General features: G+C 49.2%; 1 protein-coding gene across 2 annotated transcripts in view; it reads left to right on the forward strand.

Moving 5' to 3' along the window:
- LOC139047545 (uncharacterized) overlaps positions 1–16,888 on the forward strand; it is a 78,039-nt gene that overhangs the window by 26,151 nt on the left and 35,000 nt on the right. For both annotated transcript variants that reach the window (XM_070521372.1, XM_070521373.1), the window contains exons 2-3: positions 6,392–6,531; positions 9,262–9,494. In XM_070521372.1, coding sequence (XP_070377473.1) covers positions 6,392–6,531; positions 9,262–9,494 — 373 coding nt within the window. The remainder of the gene's footprint in view (positions 1–6,391; positions 6,532–9,261; positions 9,495–16,888) is intronic.

A 16,888-nucleotide genomic window follows, 5' to 3' on the forward strand; every position in this document is an offset into this window, starting at 1 on the left:
AAGTTTGCCCATACGGACTACAGACGCAGGTCATGCAGACGCAAAACTGCACCGTGACGTGAATGCGACAATACGCAGTGGCGATCCAACAAATCCACACTTCATCCACGATGTCCCAACCCTGCAATACTGGAAGGCCATGCTGCTTGACGAAAGCCCGTGGAGCCAGCCTACACTGGTTTGTTGGGCACAGGTAATGGCAGCTATTTCTCCTAAGGCTCCAATAAAAATTATTTCTATCTCTTTCATAGATAGAAATAATTTGATGCGCCGATTCTATGCGCCGTGTGAGAAAATGGTAGTGCTAATATTCTCGGAACTAAAGACAATGGCCCACAACAACGCCTCGAGCAAACACGTCTTGCTGTGCACTGTATCCTATGGAGACAAAAGCAAGTGGTGCACGCAATGCAACGTTTAACGTCTAACCACAACTGTCGCATGCCATCAAAATCACGGCCACATGTCAGTGAACACAGGCAGCGCAGAGACTTTGCTTACATCGATTCCCACAGTGCGTAGGCTCTACATTTTTAACGCGACAGAGTTAAGGAGCTCCTGTCGCAGAAAAGCCGGTGTCGTCGGTGTCGGCGTGAGCGGCGTTGGCCATGAGCGATAAATCCCAGAAGGCACTTCATAAATAAAAAGCATCTTGCAAGATGGCCTGGTGGGAATCGAACCAGGGTATCCGAAGTGTGAGACGGAGACGCTACCACTCAATCACGAACTCTTTCCTTCGAAATGGGACAAAATCACCTCTAGTGAATGCGGTGTTGCCTTAGAAACTTGCCGTAGAAAGTTGTACTGCGGTATATATCGGTAATTATGACCATGTAGCTTACAGAAGTCGCAGTTTCACGAGTAGGGAAGTACGTTTCCGCTATGTTTTGTGGGGAGCACACGCGCCCATCTTCCCCTGCGCCGTCGCGTCGAGCGCCGGCATAGACAGGGGAGAGGCGCACTATGCCCTCTCCGGATTCTCCCTCGTTCTCGCGACGCGCGCGCGCCCTTCCTTCCTCACTCGCGGGCGAGTAGCTTACGGGTGAGGAGGACATTCCCCTCGCCCAGGTAAAAAGGTACAAAACAGCGCGACCGGGAGAGACGCTGGCTCTCTGAGGCCGGACCCCTAACGTGCCAGACTGGAGTACCTGCCGCAACCCGTGAGGGAACCACGTTGCCTGACTATCCCAGGCAAAGAGGCCAGCCTATTTATTACTATTACAGAGAGGACATCCCTCTGCCAGTGTTCTTTATTGCCGGTAGCAATAAACGTTCTTACAGTTGACGCCGCTGGTTGCCTTATTCGTTCGAACCCGACGTAGCCGCGATTCCCGCGCTACGGTATGGGGAGCAACACAAAGCGACTGCGTGGGGCTAGATCCGGAGCTCGCCTTCAGCCCTAGCCGCACGCAGAGTGGAACCCCCACAGTTTCTTCTGCGCTCTGCGCACACGCAGAGCCATCTTGCGACAAACACAGAAGGCCCCCTCCTAGCAATGTACGGCGCTGCCCCGACACGTGGCGCACCACTCGCCCCATGACCGCGTCCGCCTTCATGGCGCGCCGGGGCCCGGCTATCTGTGCCGATCGCGACGTTTGGCTGGCGTAGCGCGTTTGAGTAGGCGGTGCGAACGGGGCGCGATAACGCTATCCCGTTCCACTCTTGAAGGCGAAGCTTAAGCGTCCTCCAATTTTTTTTTTTATTAGGAACGGAGAAACATTCTTGGTGCGCATTCATAGATTTCTGCGTACGTGGAAATCGCTCTGCGAGTACACAAGCGTGCGTTTGCCGGGAATGGCGTGTGAACGCGCCCTGTGTGTCGTCATAATACGCCGACGGCCAATCGTCGTGCGTCAGCAACGAGACAACATGCCGCTAGATTCAGAAGTGCTTCTAGCTTGCAGGACATACAAGTCTAATCTTGTATGAACCATCCAGCGAGGACTAATTAAACGTGTCCGGCGCGGTAATCGAGGAAGCGTGAATACCATGCAAATGAACGCCGCTGGCGCGATGGTCTTTCTCGGGAAAGCTATCGCGTTTCGGATGTGGCAGCTGGTGATGTTGTTAAATCTAAACCTTAACGTTAAATACACCAAAGCTGCAACGGAATGGAATTAGTTTTGATCGTTGCCCAAACTAGGAACCCGTGCAATACTGTGCAACTTCATCTGCGCCTAGAGACTATGGCGGCTAGGTACAGTGTTAAACGCATGCCAACAATTCTGATCGCATAGTGGTTACAATAATAAGAATGCGTATATAATGTGGGATCAATTATCAGTGTGAATAAATGGAAACAGGTGCCTTATCGCCTTCTCTTTATTTGCTACAAGACGCCCTTCAGGGGGGGGGGGCGCAATGGATTGGAACAGAAGAAATGGAAAACGGCTTTGTTGACGATGGTATTTACACGAAACACTTATTTCGGCCGGTAAGGCAGATGAATGGGTGATCGCAACTATAGTGGTATGGATGGCTGTTTCAGTCTTCTTGTTGTGCACACACAAAAAAAATGGCCACAAGGAGAAATCCGTGCACTTGAGCGAGCAGCATTTAGTTGATCGCTGGTGCCGAGCGACTTACATTAGCGTCGTAGTAGGTTAAAGCACGCTGTAAAGTGAACCGACGCAGTACTTGTGAAATACCGATAAGCTTGCGATAAGGTGGCAGTAAATAGGGTGTCAAAACATGTTTCTGTTTTTAATGAGGGCACGCTGAGATCTTATGAATATTGACACTTGTACTTTATCGGGTGATCGCGTTTCACCGTGCAACAAATGCTATCGCCCGGCGCAGGACGCGCCTGCATGTATCACAAGTTTCTCGAATGTTATCGATGGTGCTTTCCGCTATCTGTTGTCACCGCAACTTGTATTATGTGATTGCGTGTATGTGCGACGCCAATTGTGCAGTTCTTTCTGGAAGACACGCAGCCACCAGTGATAAATCTGGAACCTTCGATGACTCATGCGTAAAAGCCGACGCACTTGACCCGCTGATCAGATTCTAGGCGATCGCTGAGGGTGTTCGTCGATATATCGTTTTTGTTTGAGTGTAGCCTGTTTTCCCCAATAAACCGCTAGTTGCGTCATTCGCAAGTTTTGCTGTTTTCTTCACTGTCACTTTTTCTTAGGAAACGTCGTCCTGGGCCGTATTCTGTAACGCTTCGGTATTCGAAGAACTCAATTTGGTAGTGGCGTCACGTTTGGGCGGTTCGCTGACATAATGAAAACGATAGCAAAGATAGAGGCCAGTCGAAGCGGAGGTTTATTTCTGGACGTGAACGTCACAAAGCAAGGGAAAATATAACACATTATAAAAGGTTCTTCGGGAAAAAAATTATTTGTTGTTAATGATGAGGTTTATGTTTTTTATTATAAAATGTGTGTGCGACATACTGGCGGTGAATCATTTAGCCTATTTTGTTTACTGTGGTTGAACCAGTTAAGCCGCTAGTTCGGACGTTGTGCGCTGGCTTGCCATTTTCGAAGGACCGTTGCTTGACCACCGCCTTTTGATATCTCTTCATTGGAAATTTCACCCACCCGTTTTCTTTGGCGACCGTTGTTATGGCTTCGGCAAAAATAAAAAATAATAAGAACATATGCGGCTGACTGAGGGCTGGGACAGGCCAAAGGTTTGCTCGTTGGCCACGCACTGTTGGAAACTTCCTATCGCACAACATTGCAATGCGCACAGCACTTTGGCGACAGCATCAATGCCGCTAGTGCGTTGCGGCCCCCAAACTATCTCAAGCTTCTCGCACGGGAGGCGCACTGTCCCTTTAGAGAGCCTGAATTGCCTCCTGAATTATTCTTCTCTCATCCCAAATGCGCCTTGTTGATGTCGAGGTTGTCATTGTCTGGCACGGACACCTGCTAAAAGCACTAACACGGGTGCTACCGGAGCCACTATCGACGCCGTGTTGCTGGGAACGCCGATCTCGCTCGTGCACACGGCACGCACAGGCTCTGCGCACGGCACATGGCGCTTGGGATCCCAGCCAAGATCGTGCTTCGTGAAAGTGGCACGATCGTGGATCGTGCCACTTCGCTTCGTAGCAGACTACAAATTTCGTTTTCGCATGACTGACATGTGCGTGACGTCACCATAATATGCATGCGTACCCCGAGGTGATGTTGTCTCCCAGGCGGCGACCAAACGCTGCTCGCAAATCGAATTCTTCACATACCGGAGCGTTACTGAATACCGGCCCTGGTGCAGAAGAAATTATCGCCAGCCCGCGGGAAACTAGGTTCTCGTCCCCGTTGCGCTCCGGTCAGACGTCCGGCATGTCCTGCAAGATGCGAGACAGCCGGGCATCTCGAGCTTTGCCATACGCTTTCGAGGATTCAAGAAAAGTACTACTAGCCGCGCATGAATGCTCACTTCGCCCATAAGGTTATGATGTGCCGAGACTGTCAGCGAGGCAAAACGCCGACAAGCCCAGCGCGAATGTCACAGCCGATTGAGCCTCTTTGGCGATCGTTTCAGCAGATCGGGATGGATGTGTTGGGGCCTTTTCTGGCATCGGCATTGGGAAATAAGTGGATCATCGTGGCAACCGACTACCTTACCTGCTACGCCAAAAGCTAAGCTTTTCCTAGAGGTAGTTCGAACGAAGTCACTAAATCCTCCGCCAATAACATCCTGCTGCGACATGGTGCCCCAGAAGTCCTCATCACCGAGAGAGGAACAGCTTTCACTGCAGAGTTCACCCAAACCACCTTTGAATACATCCAGACAAGCCACCGGAGGACATCTGCCTACCACCCGCAGACTAATGGTCTCATGGAGCGGCTGAACAAGACCCTTGCCGACATGCTTGCAATGTACGTCTACGTCGAACAAAAAGCGCGGGATGCCGTCCTGCCGTACGTAACCTTCGCCTATAAGACGGCCGTGCAAGAAACAATGTAGATGATGCCGTTCAAGCTGGTTTACGGCAAGATCACTACGACGACTTTCGACACCATGCTGCCGCACGTCAACGACGAAGAGAATGTCAACGTCGCCGCCCATCTCCAGTGCGCAGAGGAAGCCCGACAGCTCGCCCGCCTGCGCATCATGAACCAGCAGAGGACGGACAGCCCACACTACAATCTACGACGACACTACGAGAAATACCAGCCCGATGACCGTGTTTGGCTTTGGACCCTGATACGCCGACGAGGACTCAGTGAGAAACTATTGCGACTGTACTTCGGACCCTACAAGATAATCCTACTTATTGGCCACTTGACTATGAGGTCGTGTCAGACGGCATTTCGCAATCACAACGGCGCCATGCACGATCTGAAGTGGCCCACGTTGCACGTCATAAGCCCTTTTACGCACGCTGACGAACTTCGTTATTTTCCTGTTTCTTTACTATGAGTGTTTTTGTTTATCAGTTTCTTTTGTTTGCAGCATCGCAACGATGCTTTTTAAGGGGGAGGGGGTATTGACACATGTACTTGTTATCTTATCGGGTGACCGCGTTTCGCCGTATAACAAATGATATCGCTTAGCGCAGGCCACGCCTGCATATATAGGAAGTTTCTCGATTGTTATTGATGGTTCTATCCACTGTCTGTTGTCAACGATCCTTGTGTAATCTGATCTGCATGTACGCGCGATGCGAATTGTGAAGTATTTTCGGGAACACACGCGAGCACCATTGAGCCAACTGGAACCGTCCATGACTCATGTGCAAAAGCCGACGCGCTTGACCCGCTGATCCGACCTTCGACGATCGCCGACTGTGCCGCTGTCGTTGTTTTCTGAGGATAGCCTGTTTTTGAGCGCAAAAGTTGGCGCAATAAAACGCTGGTTTCGTCATTCGTGGTTTTGCTGCTTTCTTCACCCTCACGTTTACGTGACAATAGGATGGGTGAATGAACCTTACGCAGTGGTTGTGTAGTAGCCCTAGTGCGTATGCCAGACGTATTAATTCCTCATCACATACGAGTAATATGGTTGATTCGTTGGCAGATAAATACACAAAACATCCGAGCCGTTTAATTTCATGCGACCACAATGGCGTAGCAGAAGGAAATGTAAGATAGCGAAACTGGCTCACACGCGGAATTTTACGATTTTCTGAGTTCGCTTTCAATCATCACCGCTGCTCCCTATTTCGGTCGTGTGAAATCGCGAGGAAAAGGTTGGAGACAACGGCATCAGCAGAAGATTTAAATATATTCAAGCACAGCTCCGCAGCCTGGAATTGGTTTCATACATTGTACTGGTCAAGTAAACGCTACGTTGGCAAGCGTTCTTGGTTTCAGACGGAATGGCAAGGTTGTGAAAAAGAAAAAAAATGCAGCACACTTGATACGCAAGATTTTGCTCGCGACTGTACCTAAGTGTGAGACTAAGCGTACGCAATATTCGTGTGCTCGTCCAGGTTCTGGTGGTGGCGACGGCGTATGTCGACCGGGGCTACTGGCAGAAGACCGAAGAGATCGGCTTGATGGACAGGATTCGCGAGCGTGCCCTCGTGGCCGGCGCTGATGTTCCGCCAGATTCCAAAAGCCGACGCGACGGGTACGTCTGGGTGTCGATGACATGTAGGCCGCGCGCAAAAGTCGACATTGTGTAGAGGATCGGGAAAGAAACTTTAAAAACTGCAAACGCAATCCGCATTCTAGAGTCACTGACTGTTATAAGGAGCTTCTATGCCACGCACCATTGCGCACAATCCGTCAACACCATCGATACTACCATCTGAATCTTTGTAGGCGTAGTTCTACAGATTGCTCTCAGGCGGAATGCTAATGCTGGCTTCTCAATATCTCGTCACTTTATGGCACTGCAAGCGAGAAAATTGATGCACCATGAGGGTGTTTGGATAATGATCTTGCTCTCAAATTTCGAGCTGTCCAGCGCGTTAGTTGCATGTGACATGAAAACCCTTACAGAGAAGTACTCCTCCTGAACGCAACAAGTAGCAAGGTTGTCAAGTTGCCTCCATCTTTGTTTAGAGACGTACACCTCCACCATGCAACAAGCAGCAAGGATTGCAAGTGGCCTTCGTTTTTGTCCGGTGACTTTGGCTTGAAGGGAAGCGCAGTTTATGCTTAGAAATGATGGCCCGTATTCACAAAAAATTGCTGTTCTAGAAGTTTTTGTAAGAGAGCTTCAATAAATCGTAGTGCTGCACCTAATATACAACCAAAAGCTATCGGCAAAATAAAGAAGGGGCCGAAGTCACAAAACATCTTGTTTTTAAGTTGTCTTTGACATTCGCTGACCGGCTTCGCTAATGACTTGTCTAGCATTAGGATTCGCTGCAATTTCCTCTTACGACACAATTCTATTCTAATAGTTCTTTTTTTTTTTACTACGGGCCGAGAAGCTTTGTTAATTAGGAGTCAAGGACGGTGGTATTTTCGGTGCACACCGATCCTATAGTACGGCGTTGTAACTGTTGGAAGCGAAGGAATTGGCTCTTGCTCAACTGGGGCTCCACTTCATAGCACTCGTAAACAAACAAAAGAAAAACGTATCACTCTTTGATATGTTATTTCAAGGAATTTCATATTTCTGATTCTCGTTTATTGTTACCCGTTAAATCTGTTTTGTTGGCTGAGAGAGTAAGGTCTCAAAGAAACTTTAGGAAACTGTACACAGTTCGGCGTTTCGGAAATGTTGACAAACCACCCGCATCATTACTCAAATCAAGAGCCTTAGGGCTCTTGATTTCAATCAAATTAATGATCAGGTGCCGAATTGAAAAAAAATGTTCCTCCTGAAGTGCTTCTTGTTTTTTGCTCCTTTTTTGTTTCTTGGTCTTAAGAAAAAGAGAGATCTACTTTATGAAGTGTTTTGTAATACAGAACTGGAATTTTCGTTAACGCTGCAGCAAGGACAACAAACAGTTTCTTACTCAATGTCTACTGCAATGGTTAGCCTTAAGAGGTGTCAACGCACTCTAATGGCTAAGCGTCTCGGCTTGGAGAAGCGCCGCCAAAATTTGGACATATCGTTGACTGTATTGGTTAGTGGATTATAGTAACTACGGAGGAAGGTAATAAACTAGGAGGGAGCAGATGAGTAGATACTTTTGGGCTAGTTGGTCTGGCACATTTAGTACGGCAATAGCGCTTAAGCGGCGCGTACATGACAGAACAACAAGGACCGGTGTGCATTACGTCACGCAGCCAAACTTGGTATGCAAACTCACCGTGAAGCCACTCCCTTCGCGTTTCCCGCCGAAGTGTCAGCCCAACGTGTGCCCTATCAGACTCAGCGTATTGTCACGAAATGTGTGGTTCGCGGTAGTTTTTATTCGATGTGCACTTGTTTGGCTGGTCTACTAGTTCTGCCTGCATAGCCAGAGCACTAAAACATGCCGCGTTCTCCGACGGGGTGATCGCGTGTTCTGTTGGCTAATTTGGCGTCAAGCGTGTTACGCAATGCTCCCTCCAAGTTCTTTCCTTTTTTCACGATAAAACCTACGACGTTCTTTTTCGCTGCACTACTGCTCATATCGAACTAGTTCTGCCAAAGTGATGACACTTTGTTCTGCGAACAAAGACTACATACATGGGGAGCATTCGCTTGTCACGTATCCTTTGTTTAACCGAAGATGTGTGATGGGAATCGCCAATACGAAGATGTTGCTAGCACCGTGCGACTGAGTTGTCGTTTGTGATAATGAGATCGGGCAGGGACAAGTCAAATCGCACACATAGAGAATGCTTTTAGAGGATGCGAAGCGAGTGCGAACTTCGTTATGTTTAAATCTCCTCTGAGAATAGGTTTGTTTCATTTAGGGGAGGCAATACGGAAAATATCATCTTTGTCTGATCTCTGCCCTATGTCAGTGCGTCATCTATGTTCTGTTTTTTTTGTTCTACCTGCCCACACGTGCACATCGGAGGTGCGCACGCGCACTGTCTGGCTGGGACATAGTCTTGCACTATGCTGGTGACCAACCACATGTGAAGCAGGTATACTAATAGCTGAAGGTTTCTTGTGGATAAATGTCCATCTGTAGAACCTAGATCCCTTATAGTGGTAGTATTGCATACACTGTGAGCAGGCGCCTTGGAAGGCAGAACTCTGTGTTAAAGGCAAGCACGACATGCAAATATTTTGAGTGCTTTCTTTATTTTAATCCTGAAATGCAGAATTAGATTTAGAGTTTCAGTGCCGGCATCGAGGTGAACTCTGCGAAGAGGTTGACAAATTATTAAGAAATAACGGCCATGTTTGTCTATCTTGTGAAATGAATGACGCACTACAAATTGGTCGAGTGATCTGCACTCTCAGGGAGAACGGTGCGAGAGGCAGTGTGACATCGGCCGTGCCCTGTGACCTCTTCAACCGAACCGAATGGAGCTGCTGGCTGTTGTGGCCACTGAACCGAACCTCGCGTCTCCAGCTGAGGCTCAGCGTGGCCGACGACACGTTGGACCGACGACGGCTGCGAGTCACGTGGCGGCGAAAGCACAAGATACGCGGCCAGAACCTGTTCGCTGTGGAAGAAATCACCGAAGGCTCCAGTTGGTTATCTGACTTTTTTTCTTCTCATTGTTGTATAGCAATGAGGGCCAGAAATTTATTTCATGCGTTACTGGAGTAAGGCAGCTTGCCTGATCTGCAATGCGCACCTCTTTTCACGTTTTGGTGGCGCTACTGCAGCAGAGCGTAACATCGGCTGTTATAAAATCGTGTCATTGCGGCAAAGTTAAACCAAATATGCCTCAGTCACGCCCGAAAGGGGATTCCGATATCAAATCCGTGGACAGTTATACGAAGTATATGTAGTAGTTCTGTCAGCCGCGTAAACTAATCAACATAGTCATACTAACTAAATAACCATGGAGTGACGCGCGCACAGCAAAAATGAGATCTCACCCCATGACCGCGGAAACTCGCTGTCACAATGCTGGAACGAAGAAGCGCAGCAGCAGCAGCGAGCGAAGTGACCTTCGTGCCGTGTGTCGGCCTGAGCGCGAACTAAGCCGCAGAAACACAGCACGCGGCCGTCTGTGTCACTGTCGCGGATGGCTTTCCAGATTCAGGAACCCTCGTGGGCGCGCACGGCAGCGCGGAGTAGAACGCGCGCCTCCGCCGCCTCGCGCGCGACGGAAGACGGCACGCTTCCTTCCTGCTTCCCTCCCTTGGGTGCGCGAGATTGAGCCGTGATCGCCGGTAAACCCTGGGACGCTTTCACTCGCACATTTACCCTACCGCGCCCGGCGATGATTTTATCGCCCTTGGACTTTATGCGGAACCTCACGGCGACGGCATAAATGTGCCTGGAGTGTCAATATTATGGCTATCGCAATCAAAACTGGCCACTTGGAAGAGGACAGTGAGGTATAAAGTTATGCTGGGCGCGTACACATAGAATGCAAGGTAGGTCCGTCATACCTACAGCAGAGGTTTCTCGTGCCAATGAGAGTAAGAAAATGTAACGATGGGGGGAAACACTGAGTGTAAATTGACGTCCGAGCTCCTTGTGATGTCGCAGATTTTTACAAGGCCTGCTAAGGTCAAGAAACGTGTAATGTCACAATATAAAAGCCAATAAGTGATGGTGAAGGATGATAACATATAAAGGTGGGCAGTGAAGGTTGACCACAGCTCGGTCAAGAATATACTCGTTAATTTACTTTGTGGGATGTGTACGTTACATTTCCGTGACAGCAGTGATACCCGTTAGGAGGATGAATGGGTGGACTAGTTGGTAGCGCATAATAATAAAAACTTAGATCGCTTAGAGCGCCTGTGGTGTGTTTCTTTTTCTACGTCCTTCGTGTTTTTAGCGCTATAAGTTTTTACACATAAGAACCTAACATTGGATGCAACACTGAACTAAAGTCGAGGATGCGCAATGATGTTGTGACCAGTGGCGCAGCCAGAAATTTCGTACGGGGGGGGGGGGGGGGGGGCTCACGTTGCAGCTTGGCCTCCTCCTCAAGAGGAAGCTTTATCTCGGATGATCCGATCTAAATACATGTAGAAGGCGAATTAGTTTTTCTCGGCAACCACTGCACCAAATTTGATCAGGTTTGTTGTCAGGTTGTCACCTTTTTAATAAAAATTGGCACAAATCTCCAATTTTCAGGAAACTAAACTATCATGTTTAAAACTCTGTAACTCAAAAATGAAATATAATATCACAGTACTGTGAATCGCATCTAATAGTACATCTACTATCGCACTATCGAAATGCGGCTTTTGCAGAACCCTTGTGCACCACGTAACTAATTCACGTAAGATACAAATGGACATACCGAATTTGTCCGCTTTGACTCTTATAATAGATGCCATTTGAAGAACCGCGATATCTGTTTTTGATGAAGAGCTTTGAGTTTGTAAACGAAGTGCGTCTATTTTTTCGCACTTTCAAATTTTAAAAAATATTTTGAACAAAATTCAGGCCCTAAATCGAACTTCCGCTTCCAACAGATACTAGGAGTTAACTCTTCCAAATTCAACAAAGTTCATTAAAAGTGATCCAGGGGTTATCTCAGAAAAGCGTTTCTGCGTTTTACATTTATTTGAATAGACCGCGTCGGAGTTGGGCCCGAGCTAACGCTTCCTCTTAAACAATTTGTCGAGAGATCAAATACATGAATAAAAACTGCATTGCCATTGCCAAAGATGCTGCAAACGAATTCTTGAACGCTACGCACTTTCAAAACAAGTAATATATGTATTTTTAAAATAAAAGGATATACTCGTATGTGCCAGAAATTGTGCTCAAAATAACTGATATCAATGCTTCCATGTTTCTTGTCTATTTTATAAGTAAAGAAAATATCACATGAACCTTAGAACTATATTAGTTCGAAACAAGCAAAGCAGTTCATGCCACTGATATGAGAAATGTAAAGGCCATGAAATTAACAAGCTGTGGACAAATATGTTAACGAAACTTTGTCATTCAACACCCTTGTTTACATTTTTGTACATATGCAACGGCCAGTGAAAGATCTCAATGACGCTGTCATTTATTCCAATGTATTACGCAGGAGCAGCACTCACCGGTCGTGTATCGTGAGTGATTGCACCGAAATTATTGTCCCAACAGAGAAGGGAGCACCTATATAAAGTCGTTCTGCAAAATATACGTGGGCGAGTCAAATGATAGTGAGCCAATGCAAATATATGACAAACGGGGTACTTAATTTAAAAGTAGTCTTCTTGAGCATTTAGACATTTATCCCATTGAATAACGCGTCGGGTGATTCCCATCTCATAAAGCTCCTTAGGTTGCTGCTTCAACAAATCTGCAACTGACTCTTTCACGTCATCGTCCGACGCGAATCTGTTTCCCTTAAGCTGTTTTTTGCATTTGCCCCAAAAGGTGGAAGTCGCAAGGCGACAGATCTTACCTGTATGGCGTATGTTGCAGCGTTTCCCACTTGAACTTTGCCAGTTTTGTATTAACCACATCAGCGACGTGGGGACGGGCACTGTGGAAAAATTAAAAATTAAATTAGGGGGTTTTACGTGTCAAAACCACTTTCTGATTATGAGGCACGCCGTAGTGGAGCACTCCGGAAATTTCGACCAGCTGGGGTTCTTTAACGTGCACCTAAATCTAAGTACATGGGTGTTTTCGCATTTCGCCCCCATCGAAATGCGACCGCCGTGGCCGGGATTCGATTCCGCGACCTCGTGCTCAGCAGCCCAACACCATAGCCAGGTCGTGGAACAAGATGACCTCAGTCGTCAATTTTCCACGTCGTTTGTTCTTGATTGCCCCGCGCAGCCGATCCGGTGTCTCACAATATCGGAAACGATTGATAGTCTCTCCGGCTTTAGAAAATTCTATCAGTAATAGCCCCTGACGATCGAAAAAAACATAGTAAACAACACCTTTCCGGTGGAAATGACGGCCTTTGCTTTTTGGGGGGGCGGTGAATTCGAATGTTTCCACTGTAAGCTTTTACGAGGCTCAATGTGTCCTCACGAATAAAAGACAAAGTAGAAAGAATAAATAAAAACGTAGTTACCCTGGCTGGCTTTAGTGTCTTGACATGGATGCTTTGGCGTACGTGAAAAAAAATGTCGTGGGATCGAATCCCGGCCACGGCGGCCGCATTTCGATGGGGGCGAAATGCGAGAACACCGGTGTATTAATATTTAGGTGCACGTTAAAGAGCCTCAGGTGGTCGAAATTTCCAGAGTCCCCTACTACGGCGTGCCTCATAATCAGAAAGTAATTTTGGCCCGTAAAACAACATAATTTTATTTTTATTTTTTTATGCGACATGACGGCAAAAATGAACCGCCACATTGCTTCGTCTCATCGTATCTTGCTGCGTGTTTCGTCAACTTCTCTGAAAGTGTGTTGATTTGGCTTGTCTCGTTGTATGTTCCGATCTAAGACTTTAGAAAAGTCAATGCACCTTTGGCGTCAAGTGTTTATAACAACATTAAGCCCACAATGTCCCGGAATTGAAAATGTAAAGTACGACTTTGGAAATATCAGTGCACCTTTCGCATCAAAAGTTTATTAGAACTATATACCCATAAAGTGTCAGAATTGCGGTCCAAGCGCTCCCGATTCCGCGGCCTCAGCGAGATGCCGCGACAAGCCCGCCCGCCGCGCCTTTGGAACTTTCTGCTCGGATGGAGCTCTTTGCGTTACGATATGTGACTGCCGGTGCAGGGGTGTTGCCGCGAAATGCAGTCCGATTTCTCAATGTTCGCGCTAAAATTTTCTTTTCGAGCGTCAAAAGGCCATTCTCGAAAATATCGAGCATGATTTCCGGCGCCGTGGGTTGTTTTGGCCGGCGGCTCATGGAGAGCACGAAAACATTTCGGGGGGGGGGGGGGCCGCTGAAGCCCCATAAGCCCCCCCCCTCCCCCCCTGGCTACGCCCCTGGTTGTGACGTCCACGACTTCACAGCGCACAAATGGCTCGACGTTTATGAATAGTTCTTTGCCCGTGATTTGTTTAACCAGCATTCAAGCTTAATCCGCCAAAGAAAACTTGCTCAGAGTTTTCATAATAAGCTACTATTTTCAATGGATTCTGGGTATTTGCTTTTTGGTTCTTTAGACATGAGAAACTGTGAACAAGAAATTCACCCAAGATTCCTCCGAAAGCAGCAACTAGGAAGACGAAAGGCCACGAACCTGCTAGAGAGCAAGAGACAATAAAGATCAAGACGAGCGGCGGTCACATGATCACGGATGTCGGGAAGATCTGAGCACTGGGGATGCTGATTGAGCGCAAACGAGTGAACGGGGAGACGGCCAGCAGTTTCGCGGCCAAAGTCACCACGGCCATTCGCCCCATCAAGAGGCGAATGGCCGTGCGAAATAAGATCAATGCGAGCGAAATAAGATCAATGCGCTCATACGCAAAGCGTACACGGCTGCGCCCGGATTTCTTGACTGCACAAGCAACGACAAGTTACTGGCCTTGGGAGTGCATAACACCTTACAAGAAATCGCCGAGGCGCAGAGCACCGCCCAGCTCGCGCGGCTGTCGGTAACAAGAACGGGCAGACAAGTGGTGTGGGACCTAGGCCTGGGGCCAAAGGAAGAGGAACCCGAAAATACAGAAGTGCCTGTACCGGAAGCAATTAGCAGACGGCTACGGATATGTCCCGTGTCAAGAAACACTAACGCAGGGTTCCACAATGAGCGGGCGGCGGCGTGCGCCAAGGCGCTCATCGATCTCCATGCCAAAGACAGGGGATCCGTGTTTGTGGACGCGGCAGAGTATCCAGATGAAAGAAAGGCATTCGCCGCAGCAGTCTTCGGGGCATCTACCGGTGCAACGAGAACTGCGGCGAGTGTGCGGACTCGTGGGGCGCATCGAGCCCAGGAAGTGGCCATTGCCCTGGCCATCGCCCACCCCGAGTGCACGACTGTGCTCTGTGCTTCTAGGACGGCACTGAAAAATTGCGCCAGAGCAAGGGTGTGTGGTGAAGCCGCGTGTGTGTTGCGTGCGGTCGATCTCGCGACTGAAAATTGGTGTGTCATGATAAAGGGGTTTCCGGCGCATATGGGCAGTGATGTGTCAGATCGCGGCAATGCAAACCACAACGAGACGGCGAACACGGCGGCGCGAGGACTAACCAACCGTGCCGCTGCTACTGCGGTTGACCTGTCGTGGGGATGGGAAACCAAGGACAGAAAGACCTCCTACAACAAAATTGTGGAGTGGTACAGACTAGAGAGAAGGACTATGCCGCCACCTCATCCGGGCTTGACCCGTAACGAAGCGGTGTTATATCGACAACTTCAGGCGGGGTCATTCTTCACCCCAGTGCTGATGAGGCACGTGTGTCCGAGTGCTTATGCGTGTGACCTGTGTTGGGTGTACTGAAAGGAAAAAGCCACTGCAGCTCACATCCTTTAGGAATGTGCCAAGAATCTGCACAAAGCTGCAACGATCCCGCCGCGGCTCAAGGCCGCAACGAGGTGCTACAATCACGAGGTCCAAGCCAAGGCCGTGCAGCAGATCGCGGCGGCCCTCGAAAGGCAATGACCGAGCGAAACCGAAGGAAGGATGCCACCACAAAAGAGGGGCAGGCGCGTTCGACCAAAGGGAGTAGTGCGGCCACCGCCGCAGTAGAGGCGCCACACGCCGGGAAGACGTCATGGCTGCGTCAGGGTGATGCCTCCCATTCAGGGGAAGGCTAATCGTTCTGCGGGCATTCCTAATAAGGTTGCTTCGCTGGCTCACCCATGATTACGATAGCTCATAATGCAAAATTTGAGCGTAGCTCTCTCTATACGTGTTTTCATTTCGCGATACATTCGCCGGTACGGACAATCATCTCTTGCAGCACATTGCAAACGCAGCGATGGGGGGCGAGACTGTCTCGCTAATTGAGGGAGATAACGAGAGCCAGCGCATGGGTGACGCATGGGCCCGATTCAGAGCAGTCGCCGCAGAGACTTCCGCTCATGCAGCACTCTTTTTCTGTATATAGAATTGGTGTACGCGCTCGCCGCGTGCCATCGGTGAACTGATGACGGCACGCTACCTTAGCGCCATGTCATTGCGGTTGTTGCCGCAGAGCCCGTCTTGCGCGGCGCTTCGCTTTTCTTCCCACGCTTTCGCCGTACCTTCCTCCTCTGATTTCCGCCTCATGGTTCCGCTACATCCCTCCTCCTCTTTGCTACTCGTGCTCTCTTCGGCATCGCGCACCTTTCATCTGATGCTGCGCTCTGCTTCGTTCTTTAATTATTCTCTGTGCCGATTAGCTCAGTCATGCCGAGGAAGGCCCGCACTAAACGCAGGAACGGGCGCGTAGGAGCTGCGCTCTGAAAAAAACGTTTTCTGAAGCATCGATGATGATTGCCAATGTAAGTGAATTGATCAAATGAATGAGTGAGCGAGCGACAGTTCCTCCTCACTTCTTCTCGCACATCTATGCACCTCGGTGTACCGAGACCATGTGGCGTTTGTCTCGGTGCTTTCCCTCGTCTTTCTGATGTTCCTTCGTGGCAGCCATGTACACGTGCACTTCTTGCTCTCCTTGGTGTGTCGGCGTCGACGCCGTCAGCGCTCGACTGAATGGTAGCCTGCATATGCGGCGTATTTTTCGTGGGCGAGAATCCGCTATCCATTCTCGTCCGCCGCATCCTGCACGATGGCTGGGTGTGCCGCCCGGTGCTGGCCTGGCTCCCGCCCGGCGGCCAGCGAAACGTGCGACGAAAGAGCGATCCAGCAAACGGGGGAGCGAGTCTCCTCTCATCTCTCCGGCTCCTCCCCGCTGCTAGCTTGCCTAAGAGCGCGCACCGTTTACCTCGACGTCACTGGACGAATGACCGACACTGTGCCCCTGTGCCCTGTTTCTGCTCCTGTCTCCCCACTCGGACACCCAAGAACTCGAAAATGTTGGTTCCCCTTCTCCTCTCCTCCTACTCGTCCGACTTCCCAATTCGTTCGCTGGAGAGCCCCAGCCCCCCTGGC

Source organism: Dermacentor albipictus, chromosome 7 (genome assembly GCF_038994185.2).
Source record: "Dermacentor albipictus isolate Rhodes 1998 colony chromosome 7, USDA_Dalb.pri_finalv2, whole genome shotgun sequence".
Lineage (NCBI taxonomy): Eukaryota > Metazoa > Arthropoda > Arachnida > Ixodida > Ixodidae > Dermacentor > Dermacentor albipictus.